The sequence below is a fragment of the Nycticebus coucang genome, chromosome 3 (genome assembly GCF_027406575.1).
Source record: "Nycticebus coucang isolate mNycCou1 chromosome 3, mNycCou1.pri, whole genome shotgun sequence".
NCBI lineage: Eukaryota > Metazoa > Chordata > Mammalia > Primates > Lorisidae > Nycticebus > Nycticebus coucang.
In genome coordinates this window covers 128,982,841-128,997,963 of record NC_069782.1, presented here as the reverse complement: position 1 = coordinate 128,997,963, position 15,123 = coordinate 128,982,841, and the positions used below count along the sequence as shown (strand labels likewise).

At 44.0% G+C, this 15,123-nt stretch overlaps 1 protein-coding gene across 1 annotated transcript in view; it reads right to left on the bottom strand.

Annotated features, from left to right (window-relative positions):
* ABCC2 (ATP binding cassette subfamily C member 2) overlaps positions 1-15,123 on the bottom strand; it is a 72,887-nt gene that overhangs the window by 24,117 nt on the left and 33,647 nt on the right. The window contains exons 12-19 of the mRNA XM_053582928.1: positions 13,704-13,841; positions 12,986-13,132; positions 11,350-11,434; positions 11,191-11,257; positions 10,115-10,241; positions 7,711-7,887; positions 5,664-5,831; positions 3,470-3,650 (exon numbers count right to left, since the gene is read on the bottom strand). Coding sequence (XP_053438903.1) covers positions 3,470-3,650; positions 5,664-5,831; positions 7,711-7,887; positions 10,115-10,241; positions 11,191-11,257; positions 11,350-11,434; positions 12,986-13,132; positions 13,704-13,841 — 1,090 coding nt within the window. The remainder of the gene's footprint in view (positions 1-3,469; positions 3,651-5,663; positions 5,832-7,710; positions 7,888-10,114; positions 10,242-11,190; positions 11,258-11,349; positions 11,435-12,985; positions 13,133-13,703; positions 13,842-15,123) is intronic.

Below are 15,123 nucleotides of genomic sequence, written 5' to 3'. Positions count from 1 at the left end.
CCACCATAAAAAAAGAGACGGGTTACTATCCCACGGGAGGATAAAATGGTCAAAAAGGAGAAGGAAACTCCCAGAAACTTCTAAGCTCCTTTTAGAGTACGAAAGAGGATTGTGGTAGATAAACAAAAGAGTCACCACTCCAAGAACTGACTAAAGAAGTGATTGTAAATTGAAAATGCAAATCGTGAAGTTCACATAATTTAACACATTTATATTAATTAAAGGGATTTATAAGACAGCTCTTAAAAATAAAATAATAAAATGCAAAACAGAGTGGGGCATCTGTGGGAATGGTAGAATAGGGACCTCCAGAGATATACCCCTCCATAAAAATAATGAGAATATTGGCAAAAGAAAAGGTCAAAATCAGCTTTTTCAGAACCCTGAAATTAATCAAAGCCTTGTAACAATTCCAGGAGCATTCATTAAAAAAAAAAAAAAAAATACTGAGGCCAGGTGCAGTGGCTCCTGCCTATAATCCCAGCACTTGGGAGACCAAGGCAGGTGGATTGCCTGAACTCACAGGTTGGAGAAAAGCCTGAGCCAGATTTTCATCTCTAAAAATAGCCAGGTTAGCTGGGCATTGTGGCAGGTACCTGTAGTCCCAGCTGCTCAGGGAGCTGAGGCAAGAGAATCGCCTAAGCCCAGGAGTTGGAGGTTGCTGTGAGCTGTGATGCCACAGCACTCTACCAAGGGCAATAAAGTGAGACTCTGTCTTTAATTAAAAATAAATAAATAAATAAAATAAAAATAGCCAGGCATTGTGGTGGGCACCTGTAGTCCCAGCTACTTGGGAGGCTGAGGCAAGAGAATCACTTAAGCCCAGGAGTTAGAGGTTGCTGTGAGCTGTGACGCCATGGCACTCTACCAAGGGCAACAAAGTGAGACTCTGTCTCAAAATAAATAAATAAATAAATAAATAATTAAAATGTAAAAAAAGACTTAAATTTGGCAAGAACAGTAATGTTGGTGATTGTTTAAGTTACATACTATTTTCTTTTATTTATTTATTTATTTATTTTTTACATACTATTTTCATCCCCTTCTCAGTGACCCAGAAGCCACTGGTGGGGGCAGATTGGATTCATTCCTGGAGAATTGTCATAATCTCACCTGTACGGAATTCTCTGGAAAACCCCCACCACAGGGCCAGTCTTTATTTAACCTAAACTGGAGCTAGTTCAAATAATCAGCAGCAGTTATGTAACACCACAACTGCCTGAGGTGGTGAAAACAGTTGGGGCAAATCATAAGCTGACCAAAAACTTCAAAGGAAAAGCTGGGGAACAACATGTCCACAAAAAATAACTCCGATACATTCCTGCCAATCTACACACATATGTAGCCACAAGCCCAGAAAAGACTGAGGAAGGCCCTAATTTCTCACTGCTGGGCTGACCACGTGACTCCATAAGCAGGAAGCAAGGGCTAAGGCAGAGATGTGAATTTCTGGAGCATTTGGGTGCTTTGTTACAGCAGTGAGTTAGGAAACTAAGAACAGAGCCAATGTCAGTGCAGCTTACCTTGCCCTCCTGCCCTTCTCTTCATTCCACCAAGTCCCAAGTCACACAACACAACACATCCCAGAGCTAGGCTCTGGGGCTTATGAAACTTCTCAGAAATGTCCTCTCAATATTTACCAGAACAAAGGCTTACAGGATCATGTTGCAAACTACCTTTTGTACACAAAAGGTAGGATTTTTCAGAGGGGGTCGTTTACCCATGGGGGTTTATAACAGAATACTGAAATGCAGATCCAGGCAAATCAGAAAAAAGAGAATTAGCATAAGGAAACTGCCCAGGTGGTGGTGATGTGCTCGGCCCAGCAATCCTTTGGATGATGTAGGATTAGACTGTGTCCTTTGCTTGGGAACTGCATTCCCTACTCTAGGTAGATGCTTTTTGCTTTCTCCCAGGCCAGTACCCAGTACCCAGAAAACATAAAACCTGGTAAAAGGGTTCAACTCTTGCAGGGCAAAGTGGCTCACATCTGTAATCCTAGCACTCTGGGAGGCCAAGGTGGGTAGATTGCTTGAGCTCAGGAGTTTGAGACCAGCCTGAGCAAGAGTGAGACCCCTGGGTGTTGTGGCAGGCACCTGTAGTCCTAGCTATTCAGGAGGCTGAGGCAAGAGAATTACTTGAGCCCAAGAGTTTGAGGTTGCTGTAAGCTATAATGCCACAGCACTCTACTGAGGGCCACAAAGTTAGACTGTGTCTCAAAAAAAAAAAAAAAAAAAAAAGCAGCTTTGACTCTTCCTTCTTCTGGTCCCCAAACCTCCTGCCCCAACTGCCTGGCCTGGTTCCTGGGCCCTATCACCCCACACCATCCTGTTCTTTGTTCCCGCCCTGTTTTCTTTTAGACTCTTGTGCTCCCCAAACCATCACACACCCTGACCTCATAGTCAGAATATGCCTCTATCCTATTTCTGGAATGTCTCTGCATGCCCCTGATCTGTTTTCTTGGTCCTGACTGCCCGCCTGGTGATCACCACCTGAAGCTGACAACTGGCCCTATGCAAAGAACTCCCTATGCTGGCAGATCCTTGGGAAGGGCTGCAGTAAACAGGGCCCCATGGCTGCTGTTCCTATGGTATATAGTGAGACTATGCAACTGCCATGATTTTTTTCTGGTTCAAAAATCTACTGGTTTTTGGTGTATTAAACAAGGTATCTTTAATCGGACTTACCAAGAATTTAGAAGTACACAGTACCAGTTTTTTTGTTTTTTTTTGTTTTTTCCGAAACAGAGTGTCACTTTATCCACCTTGGTAGAGTGCTGTGGCATCATAGCTCACAGCAACCTCCAGCTCTTGGGCTTAGGCGTCTCTTGCCTCAGCCTCCCGAGCAGCTGGGACTATAGATGCCTGCCACAATGCCTGGCTATTTTTTTTTTTTTTTTTTTTTTTTGCAGTTTTTGGCCGGGGCTGGTTTGAACCTGCCACCTCTGGCATATGGGGCCCATGCCCTACTTCTTTGAGCCACAGGCGCCACTCTGCCTGGCTAGTTTTTGTTGCAGTTTGGCCGGGGCCAGGTCCGAACCTGCTACCCTTGGTATATAAGGCCGATGCCCTACTCACTGAGCCACAGGCGCCACCCACAGTATCAGTTTTAACGGATTTGGGGTAGTTGGGGCATCTATCATGTGTGACTAGAGTCAACAGGAGCATAGCATCCCTGAAAGAGGGACCCTGTACCACTGGTGTTCCTCTCACAGGGTTCCTCACCCAAACCTCCAGGTGCACCCTTCTAAAAAGTATTTGATGGCACATCAGACACCAGATGAATAGGATAAGCCACCAGTTCGGCACAGGCAGAGAGTTTCAATTTCTGGCTTTCTTTACAAAGACACAGAACATGGAATCTCTGAGTCATTCACTTCCAATTCTAGTTCACTAGATACTTAACAGCTCAGAATGGTTCCCTGCCCCCATGCCCCGAGTCCTATCCTGTTCCAATCCTTCCTCCGTACCTGTGGCTTCCTCTTCAGGACCCACATGTCTTAGGAACAGCTTCAGATTCTTAGCAAATGCTCCCTTCTTTGCCAACAGATCACTGTAGGATCCTTTCTCCAAGATGGTGCCATTCCCCAGAACCACGATCTGATCCACTTGGGGAAGAAAGTGAATGCTATGTGTAACCAAGAGGCGAGTCTGTAAAAATAACATTAAGCTGTGTTAACTACGTCCATCCTCTTCCCTGGCATACTCTAAAAAGAGAAAGACATGTCCATTCACTCGGGAGTTTTGCTTCACAATGTAGCCTGTTTTACTTCCTTTCCTTCCCAGAACCTCATGGTGAAACCCAACTCTGCGTGAGATGAGACTCTCATCATTGCAGAGCTACTCAGTTATTTTCCCACAGTGACAATGAGGTTTGCCCTACACACATTCTCCTCCACATCCCTGGGTAGCCACCGGTTGGGTTTAGGAATATCATCTGAGATCAAAGCCTATCAATACAATGACTGTATACAAAACTAATTAAATAGCTAACTAACTGCCCCATTCACTTAATTGAACTAACATGACCTGCCCAGATTCTTTCAGCATGTTAGAGGCATTATGGGACAAGAATATTTCTCCCTGGTCTCAGAAACTTGGCATCCCCTATATTTCTGTCTATGGACTCCTGGGACAGGAGCGTCACTCAACAAAAGACAAACACATGTCATTAATAAGGTTCAGTTAGGTACTGAACAGTTAAGCTGGGCTTCTGGAGAGAGAGCCTAAGCCCACTGCCTCTGCTCACGGCCCCAGAAGGCTAAACCCTCTTATCCTCTTATCTGGAATATCCATCCAAGAGATGCTCATCCCTTAAGTTTCAACCCAAAGCCAAGTCTCCTCGGGCCTCTCCTTAGTCCCCAGGCAAGACTTGGGCATTCCGCCAACATTCCCCATGGTTTGTATAGACTACTACCCTGTTGCCCTGAAAATAAGACATCCTCCGAAAATAAGACAACTTACAGGAAAGATAAGACGTCCCCTGAAAATAAGACCTAGTGCCTCTTGGGGAGCACACCTTAAAATAAGACACTGTCTTATTTTTGGGGAAACAGGGTATTAAAAGAACTCCTCCCATACTTCTGACCAGATGGCTACAACCTTCCCCCCATCAGGCTCCATAATTTGCTAGAATGGCTCACAGATCTCAGGAAAGCACTTTATTTGTGTTTACAGCTGGCTTGAAAGGATACAGCTCAGGAACAGCCCAACGGAAGAGATGCACAGGGTTAAGTATGGGGTGTCGGGAGGCAGGGAGCTTTCAGAATCCTCTCCGCCTACACCACCTGCCAGCACCTTGAGGCATTCACCAGCCAGGAAGCTGCTCAAATCTCATTGTTCAAGAGTTTTTATAACCCAGTTTCCAGTCCCCTTCCCTCCCTGGAGGTCAGTTAGAGAGAACTGAAGGTTCTAACCCTTTGATCCCTTGTTCTTTCTGGTGACCGTCCCCAGACTGTGGGACTATCTAAAGCTCCTACTCTAAGCCACACATTAGCATAAAGTAAGGTATGATCCAAAGGGGCTCATTATGAATGACAAAAGACACTCTTATCACTTAGGAAGTTCCAAGAGGTTTAGGAGCCTGTGCCAGGAACTGAGGACAAAAACCTAAATATATTTCTTATTATAACTGCGGACAAAAACCTAAATATATTTCTTATTTGGGGATCCTGGTCCCCAAAATATTGCTAGATTCGTCTTAATAATGGAGAAGAAGGACAAAACAGTCTAAATATGTCATATTTAGAGATTTCTAAGTAAATTATATCTATACATATAGTGAATACAATATAATCATTAGAGGCTCCAAAAGTACTTTTTATCATAAGCAATCATCCTAAGAAAGTCAATAGGGCGGCGCCTGTGGCTCAAGGAGTAGGGCGCCAGTCCCATATGCTGGAGGTGGTGGGTTCAAACCCAGCCCCAGCCAAAAAAAAAAAACAGAAATAGAAAGTCAATGTTAGTGCCACGGAATAGGGGTCAGATTGGCCAGTTCCTGCATGACCCATAACCTCATGAGGTCTTAGGAGACCAGTCCAACATGGTATCACCTAAGAAGGCCAGGGTCCAGGTACATCAGGAAATCTGCTTCAGCACAGCTGTCCTGGGGGACGTGGGCGGTCCCTTCCTTTCCTTCCCACCCCCATTTAAATGATTTCTCACCTTGCCTTTTAACAAGCCATTGGGACCCAAAACTTTATTAAAAATATGTTTTCCCACGTGAGCATCCACAGCAGACAGGGGATCGTCCAAAAGGTAGATGTCTGAATTTTGGTAGGTAGCTCTGGCCAGGCTGATCCGCTGCTTCTGGCCCCCACTGAGATTTATACCCTGAAGAAGAAAATAATTTCTATTAAGCACTACTATCTAGTACTATCTGTACAGAATCTAACAAAGAGGGGTAAAAGGAAGAAATTTACCTCAATAAGTCAAGGGCTTAAACTTTTTTTTTTTTGACAAGAGTCTCACTCTGTTATCCAGGCTAGAGTGCTGTGGTTTTAGCCCATCTCACAGCAACCTCAAACTCTTGAATTCAATCTATCTTTCTGCCTCAGACTCCTGAGTAGCTGGGATTACAGACACCCACCACAACACCTTGCTAATTTTCCTATTATTAGTAGAGACGGGGGTCTCACGCTTGCTCAGGCTGGTGTTGAACTCCTGAGCTCAAGGGACCCTCCTCCTCCCTCGGCCTCCCAGAGTGCTGGGATTACAGGCATGAGGCCACGCCTGGCAAAGGGCTTAAATCTTTTATAAATACAAAATCAAAATAACTTTGATTCAAATAAATAACTTTAGGCTCAATAATTAAAAATATGCTCAACTAACTTAACATTTCCTACCATATAATTTACTTATTTAATATTTTTGTTGCTTCCCACTATATCTTGGCAGAGGCTCTTTTCTCTTTTGTTCATGGATATAACCCCAGCACTTAAAATAGTGTCAGATACATAATAGGTACTGAATAAATGTATGCTGAGTTAATGGACAAAACATGTTCTAGAACTGTATCTTCACTAGTCTTCTTCTTTTTTTTTTTTTTTTGTAGAGACAGAGTCTCACTTTATCACCCTTGATAGAGTGCCGTGGCATCACACAGCTCACAGCAACCTCCAACTCCTGGGCTTAGGCGATTCTCTTGCCTCAGCCTCCTGAGCAGCTGGGACTATAGGTGCCCGCCACAACGCCCGGCTATTTTTTTTTGTTGCAGTTTGGCCAGGGCCGGCTTTGAACCCACCACCCTCGGCATATGGGACCGGCGCCCTACCCGCTGAGCCACAGGCGCCGCCCCTTCACTAATCTTCTAACATCTCAAGATCCTGGTCCCCCAAATATTGCTATATTCATCTTAATAATGGAGAAGAAGGACAAAAACGGTCTAAATATGTCATATTTAGAGATTTCTAAGTAAATTATATCTATACATATAGTGAATACAATATAATCATTAGAGGCTCCATGCCTGTAGCTCAGTGTCGAGGGCACCAGACACATACACCGGAGCTGGCAGTTTCAAATCCAGCCTGGGCCTACCAAACAACAATAACAACTATAACCAAAAAATAGCCGGGCATTGTGGTGGACGCCTGTAAGTCCCAGCTTCTTGGGAGGCTGAGGCAAGAGAATCGCTTAAACCTAAGATCTTGAGGTTGCTGTGAGCTGTGACACCATGGCACTCTCCCCAAGGCAACATAGTGAGACTCTGTCTCAATAAATAAATACATACATACATAAATATAATCATTAAAAGTCTACCTTTAAGAAAGGCATTTAATAACATGAGAAAATAATTCATAATGAATTTATGAGTGTTTGAAGCAGATTAATAGAATCCCCCTCTGAACTCACTGATACATGGAAATAGAATCAGAACTCCTAGGCTTTGGTCCCACGCCTGCCCTGCCACCTGTGAGATCAACCTTGGGCCAGTCGCTGTTAACTTAGACTCTTAGGTCTTTTGTCTCATCATCTTTGATTTAAATTACATAATTTCTCTGTTTGCTTCCAGGCATGAAGCTTAAAAAATCGGCATTAATTGCACAGAACATTGTGGTCAGTTAGTGCAAACATGTTTTCTGGTGTTTGTTCCAAATATGACTATGTAAATTGGTCATCTCTGTCAGTCCTATGTACTTCTGCAACCTCGCCCTCACTTTTTCTGTTCAATATTTCTTTACGCTTCAAGGTCCCATGTTATCCCAAGTACCTTCTCTCCAATCTCAGCTAGGTCTCCTCCAGGCAATGTTTCCAAGTCTGGGAGGAGAGCACAGGCCTCCAGAATTTGCTGGTACCTCTTTTCATTCATCTCTGATCCAAAAAGGATGTTGTCCTTTATGGTGCCATTCTGAATCCAAGACTGCTGTGGGACATAGGCAATACTACCCTAGATGGAAAAGGATCAGACCACATTAGAGTTGTAGAAATGCAGGATTGAAGAATGGGGTGGCTGGAGGGAGAACTAATGGATCTTAGATTTGAAGAACTGTGTGTCAGGATGACTGAGGATCTGATATTCATTAATGTGCTCTTATTCATTGGATTGACCAGGGAAAAAGAGTCAATGCCCTATTCACCATTTAAAGTCCTCCTTTTGTTTTTTGACTATCACTTTCCAGCTGTAATCCTAATGATCAGAAGATGAATGCATTTGCAGCTTCTAGAAGAAGGTTTCAGTCAAACCCGGTGAGTTGACTTAGACAACGGAGTGCTAACACTTACAGGAGGAATGGTGTAGATGACATCTTAGGAAGCAAGAGTTGAGAGGTTAAAATTAGAAAGCCTGAGTAACACACAGTGAATCGTATTCAGAGAGAGATGGGGACCGACAAGTACCCGTGCTTGAGGAAGAACTGTGATAAGTAGCAAGAAAGAGCTTCCTAAAGAAACCAAAAGTCAGGGATAAATCTGTAGATCTGTACTGCCATATGCATGTTTTATTTTTATTTATTTATTTATTGAGACAGTCTCACTATGTTGCCCTCTGTAGAGTACGGTGATGTCACGGCTCACAGCAACCTCAAATTCCTGGGCTTAAACGATTCCTTGCCTCAACCTCCCAGTAGCTGGGACTACGGGCGCCTGTGACAACGCCTGGCTAGTTTTTTGTTGCAGTTGGCCCCAGCTGGGTTCAAACCCACCAGCCTTGGTGTATATGGCTGACGCCATAACCACTGTGCTACAGGCACTGAGCCATATGCATGTTTTAAAAATGCAAGATAGGGCGGCGCCTGTGGCTCAGTCGGTAGGGCACTGGCCCCATATACTGAGGGTGGCGGGTTCAAGCCCTGCCCCGGCCAAACTGCAACCAAAAAATAGCCAGGCGTTGTGGCGGGCGCCTGTAGTCCCAGCTACTTGGGAGGCTGAGGCAAGAGAATCGCTTAAGCCCAGGAGTTGGAGGTTGCTGTGAGCTGTGTGAGGCCACGGCACTCTACCGAGGGCCATAAAGTGAGACTCTGTCTCTACAAAAAAAATAAAAATAAAAATAAAAAAATAAATAAAATAAAAATGCAAGATAGCTCATTAGTGATTGGTAAGTCAGAGAACAAAATCAGTATATTCTGGAAGAGAAGATAGTTCTCAAAAATTTTCCAAGTGGGTCCATACAAAGCAATTAGGAGGAAGCTTCTTCGTAATTAAAAAGAAGAGCTTTAGCAATGTACAATGATCTTAAAAAAAAAGCAGAAAATAAATATGTAGGCAATGATTCTTTTTGATATAAGTAGTGGCTAATTTAATGTTTCAAAAATAACTATAATTTCCCCTAAACATAGCTCTCTGGAAAAGTTCAGAGTGTTGATATCATGAAAATGTTTTCCTCTGTGTTAAAAAAAAAACATAATTGATGAAATCAACACTACATCAGATTTTATATTGAAAGCAAATGCTATCAAAGATTCAGCTCCGAGAAAAACTCAATTTATTTGCAATTGGGGGAGGGAAGAGGGGAGGCGGGAGGGGAATAGTGTTCTCTCACCTACGGGGCACAATGCAAGGGTATATGGCACACCTTCTGGGTGAGGGGATCTTCCTGATAAATATAAGCATTGTAACCTAATCATTTGTACTCTCATATTTGTCTGAAATTTATAAAAAAAAAAAAAAAGATGTAGCTTTGAAAGGAAGAAGAGGACTGAGACTAATTGTGATGGTTGGGTACCAGGGTTGCCTTTACAATGCTACTGTTTTGTTCTTGATGTTACTGTTACTGTTGCTATTGTTTTTGTTGGTAGTTTGGTTACAAGTTACATACATTTTTGGTGATCTTTTAGAACTCTTTCTCCCTAGGTACTATTGTTTTTATTACAATGTGAGGTTTTCAGAAACACACAGATATAGCAGATGTGCCTATACCTTGAAGATGTCTAGACAATTTTCATGCTTTAGTGTGCATGTAAGAATCACCTGGAGGGTTCATCAAACATGCACATTTGTAGACCCTAACCCCAGAATCTGACTATTTAAGCCTGGGAAGGGGCAGAGAATCTATAGTTCACAAATTTACCAGCGTCTCCAAGGCCTCAGCTACTGTCCTCAGGGCACACTCCCAATGGAAAAAGCACTGGCTGCCCTCGCTGGAGGGTCCAGCCTCCTCCATTGCCACTTCTTCTCACCTTGATGGTAATGTGCCCATGGACGTTTTCCATTTCCCCGAGCATGGCTGATATCAAGGAGGACTTCCCACAGCCCACAGTGCCCACCACAGCCACCAGTTGGCCTGGCATAATGTCCAGGTTCACACTGAAAGAGAGAAGTGTATTTGAAGGAGATGTGGGTGAGTATTCAAGAGTAGTTCAAGCTGCTTCTCTGACTCTCCACAAAGTCTGGTGTTAGATTTTCCTTCAACATTAGGAAATTTGCCTGAGATATAGAAAACCCAAATGTGCTTCTTTTTTTTTTTTTTTTTGAGACAGAGTCTCACTTTATCGCCCTGGGTAGAGTGCCGTGGCGTCACAGCTCACAGCAACCTCCAACTCCTGGGCTTAGGAAATTCTCTTGCCTCAGCCTCTCAAGTAGCTGTGACAAGAGGAACCCACCACAATGCTCAGGTATTTTTGTTACAGTTGTTACTGCTATTTTAGCTGGCTGGGGCTGGGTTTAACCCACCACCCACGGTATATGGGGCCGCCGCCCTACCCACTGAGCCACAGGTGCTGCCCCCAAATATGCTTCATTAATGATTATTTAAAAGCTCTAAAAGGCTTTAAAAAGATTCCTAATTTATCCAACTCATATATAAGCTGTTTATGCTGAAGGTGGGTTTCCAGTGGTAAAATTCTCCTAGAACCGATGTGGTACCATTGAACTAGACCCCAGAGGGAACCTGACCTCGTTCAAGTTAAATGAAACAATGAACGTAGCCTGAGTTTAGGTTCTTGTGTGTGCCCTTTACCATACCCAGAGACCCGGGCCACCTCTAACCCTGCACTTCCTCCATCCTCGATCTGGAGAACAAATATCTTTGTGGATTCCCAGCCAGATGTTCACATCCCACAGCAGGAAAGATGCAGTTATGGGGACAGAAGTTCAGGGTCTTTCTTCTCATCCCATCTCTCCACAGGTTTAGTCTACACTAGTATCTAACTAACGTGAGTCACAGCTTGTTTCCCCGTGTATTCTATTACGTTGCTTCCAAGAACAGGATAAGAAGAGCCCTAAAGAATAGCAGGATGAAGAGAAGGCCACTCACTCTCGGACTGTGGTTTCCGAATCACGTTCCCAAGTAAAGGAGGCTTCAAAAAACTGCACAGCTTTGTCTGTTGGAAAAAAGAGGTCCTTTCTATTAGACAGATGGAGGTTTCTGTGTGTCTGTGAATAAGTTTGGAAAGCAACTTCCAAATTCATTTACCGAAATTGCTGTCACGTCGAATGGCAGATGTGTCCAAGTCATCCGCTCCCAAGTACTTCTCTAGCCGATCTATAGAAACACTGGCCTGCAGAAGGACACAGAGGATCCCAAGTTTAACAAACTCAGTAACAAGCACAAGCAGGGAGAAGAGTTTGGCCTTGTCATCACCCCATGATTTGCCATTTGGCACAGTTGGAAACTCCCACCCCCCATCAAGGACTCGGCCCTGGGAACCATCCCACCCTGAACAGACAGAAATGGGTTCCCTATTTCAGCCTGTTGGAAGACTCACGGAGTTCAAGTCTATTATGCCACATACTTCTATCTCTCTCCGATCTCTGGTCCTAGTTCCAGAAACTGTCTCCTGCCTTCTTCTAAGACAAAAGCCTAACTTCTGTGCCCCCTGGCTTGCTCTTATTTAATAGAGTCTACGCTTTCATGACCCATCCAATATACTAACTGAGCTACTTCCTATGACCCTCTGTATAGGAATTAACCATGGCATCATTTCCACAAAGGCCACATTGCTTAAGTTGCAGCTGACCTAAATGCTCTCAAATTTCATGATTCCTGGAACGTGAAAACTTGGGAGGATTTTAAGGAGTTTCTATAAGTGGTGTCTGTCACCTATCTCCCTGTCTTTATCTTCCCAAGCTGTCATGAGATGGTTTCTCATTGCCATCCACTCTCTGATAAAGTGCCAGTGCTTCTGCCTGGTCTCTTCTTAGGGTATAACTGAGGCTATAAAACCGCTCAGCTACGGCATGGGTGAGCTCCTCAGAAGCAGGGGGCCCCACTGACTATTTTGCATTATTATCTGACCCCTTTTGGTTGTTCAGTGTCATCCTGGGTGACAAGGAATGCTGGGAGCTGACACCTTTACAATCTTGCTTTTCCTGTCTATTATAATAAGCTGTACCTTAAAAGAGCCTGTTTTTTCTTGACCTGCCAAATCTCTCAGCTTTTCTTCACACTCCCCAGGACAAGGACGCCTTCTCTCTAAACCCTAGTCCTTCCTATGGCCTGAGCTGTTTGAAGCCAGCCACCTCTGGAAAATCAGACCACCACACTTCACCCCTGTCATTCTGGTCCTGTCATGATCCTGCCACCTGTCCTGTGAACTTCCTCCTGAGAGCTGGTGCTTGGCCAATCTCAGTGACAGGGTTCAGTTCTTAGAACCCAGACATTCCCTCTGACCCATCCACAGCAAACCCCAAATTCATTTTTGATAGCACAAGCCTCCCACATTGCATTTGGTTCGACTACCACATGTGGTTCGTGCAAATGAAAGGTCTAATTTGCCTAATGTTATAGCAATACCTCAAGAACACTGGAAAAATATGGGATAAACTGAGCTGGGAAAAGGACTTAGAAATGTTCCCAGCACCAGAGCTAATTACAATAATCTCATTCACAAGATTGTCTCCCTGTGAAGTAGATGAGATTTATGTGATTCTCATTTTACAGTCTGGCAAGCTGGGACTCAGAGAGCTCATGATTTTACTAAGATCAAACCACTGTTCTTCAGAGACCAAACAGAGTTCTCTAATTGGAAGTTCGCCAGCAGAAGCTAGACATTCGGGAGTCTGAGGCTTTTAACCAGAGAGAGGTGGTTGGCAGGGAGATTCTGACCCACCTGGAGCATGGAGGAGATCACCATGGGTAACATGGTCAGGGGAAAGCGCAGGATGTTGAAGAGGGTGATGGAGGTGAAAGCCTTCTGTGCATCCAAGACATTGTTGCTGTCCACCAGGACAAAAACAGAAAATGTGGTCACAGACACCTGGAAAGAGCAAGGTCATGAGCCCCAACATTTGCCTAGAAGGGACCCAGCAGCCTATGCTAAGTTATAGGACCAGGTACACACAGATCAGAGTTGCAGGAACTTGAAGATTATCCCAGTCTCTTTATGTTACTGCTAAGAAAACTGAGCCCAGGAGAGAAGAAGTATCTTGCCCAAGGTCATAAAGTCAATTCTTCAGATCTCAGGACTCCTGGTTCCTAGATCAGTGTTTCTTCTGCTACAGACCCATACCACCTCCCCCGTTAGGACAAGAACTCCCCTCTCCACCCCCTACCCCCACAAATCATTCCTGGATAGACATTCATGCTACACTTCCTAAAACCTGCTCTGGGCTGCTGGACCACCAAACAGTACACAAAGGTGAAACTAGAGTTGGGGGCACTAAGTAGGAAGAGCAGCGTGGGCGGGAGGAGGGGGGATAAGTTCCCTGGATGTGGGGGTTAGGCCTAGAAGTACTAGGTAGTCAGTCTATCAGAAAGAGCACTTCCTCCTTAGGAGGCTGACTCTGGTCCAGAAGGACACCCAGCCCACCGACTCCTCAGCTACTCACCAGCACGGGAGCTAAGTATAAGAGGAATGTTATTATAGCCTGTAGCTGACCAAAGACCCACAAGTTCTTGAGCTCCTTCTTCCGGAGGTTATGGACGTGTTCTCTGAATGAAGGTTCCCAGGCAAAATATTTCAGAATCTATTAAGTTAGAAAAGAGCACAGCTCACATTGTTGCCCCCAAAGAGTACCAGGTGCATCTGATCCACCTATGTTTTAAGATGTGCTCCCAAAGTGTAAGAGTTAGAAATCCAGATTATAAAGTATGATCACAGAAAAGGTGTATTAGTTGGTAATCCACTATGTACAAAGCATTTTAGATACATTATTTCACTTCTTTATTTCTTCTTTTTTTTTTTTTAGAAATAGGGTTTTGCTCTCACAGCTCAGGCTGAAGTGCAGGGGCACGATCACAGTTCACTGCAGCCTTGAACTCCTGGGCTCAAGTAATCCTCATGTCTCCAGACTATGGAGTAGCTGGGACTAGAGGTGTGCACCACACTTAGCCAATTTTTCTTATTTTTTTGTAGTAATGAGGTCTCACTATATTGCCCAGGCTAGTTTCAAACTCCCAGCCTTAAGCAATCCTCCTGCCTTGACCACTCCAAGTGCCATGTCTCACTTAATCTTATAACAACCTGAGCATGACCAGCTATCCCAATTTTCCTGGGACTAAAGGCTTGCTCAGGACATAGGCCTGGGCAAAATAGACCTGGAAAGTTCTGGGCAAATCAAGATGAGTTAGTCACACTACTACTGAAGAATTATTGTCTCCATTTAAATAATAAGAAAACAAGCTGAAAGACATAGGTAACTTGCTCAAAGTCACCAAACTAGCAAGTGATGGAGCTGAAATTCAAAACCAGATCTGTCTTCTAATTTTGCTACCTTGTCAGAAAGACATGTCAGAGCTCTGTGTGGATAAATAACAGGGAGCTAAAAGGGGCCTCTGTTGCATTTCAAGAAGCTTAGGGTCATGGTAAAATTCATTAATTCAGAACAACATTTCTTTCTTTTTTTCTTTTTCTTTTTTTGAGACAGAGTCTCAAGCTATCTCCCTAGGTAGAGTGCTGTGGTGTCATAGCTCACAGCAACCTCCAAATCTTGGGCTCAAGTGATCCTCCTGCCTCAGTTTTTCTATCTTTTTTTTTAGAGACACAGGGGTGAGGGGGAGGGTCTCGCTTTTTCTCAGGCTGGTCTCGAACTCATGAGCTCAAGCAATCCACCACCTCGGCCTCTCAGAGTGCTAGGATTACAGACGTGAGCTACCACACCCGGCCAGAAAACATTTCTTTTAAGAAATATTTATTAATCACCTCTGGAGGTTGAAATGCATTATTTTGGAAACTAATAAATAGAGGCAAAGAAGCAAATACTTATCCTGCCTATCTCGTGCCAACTTCATTTTAGGGTAACCAACTGG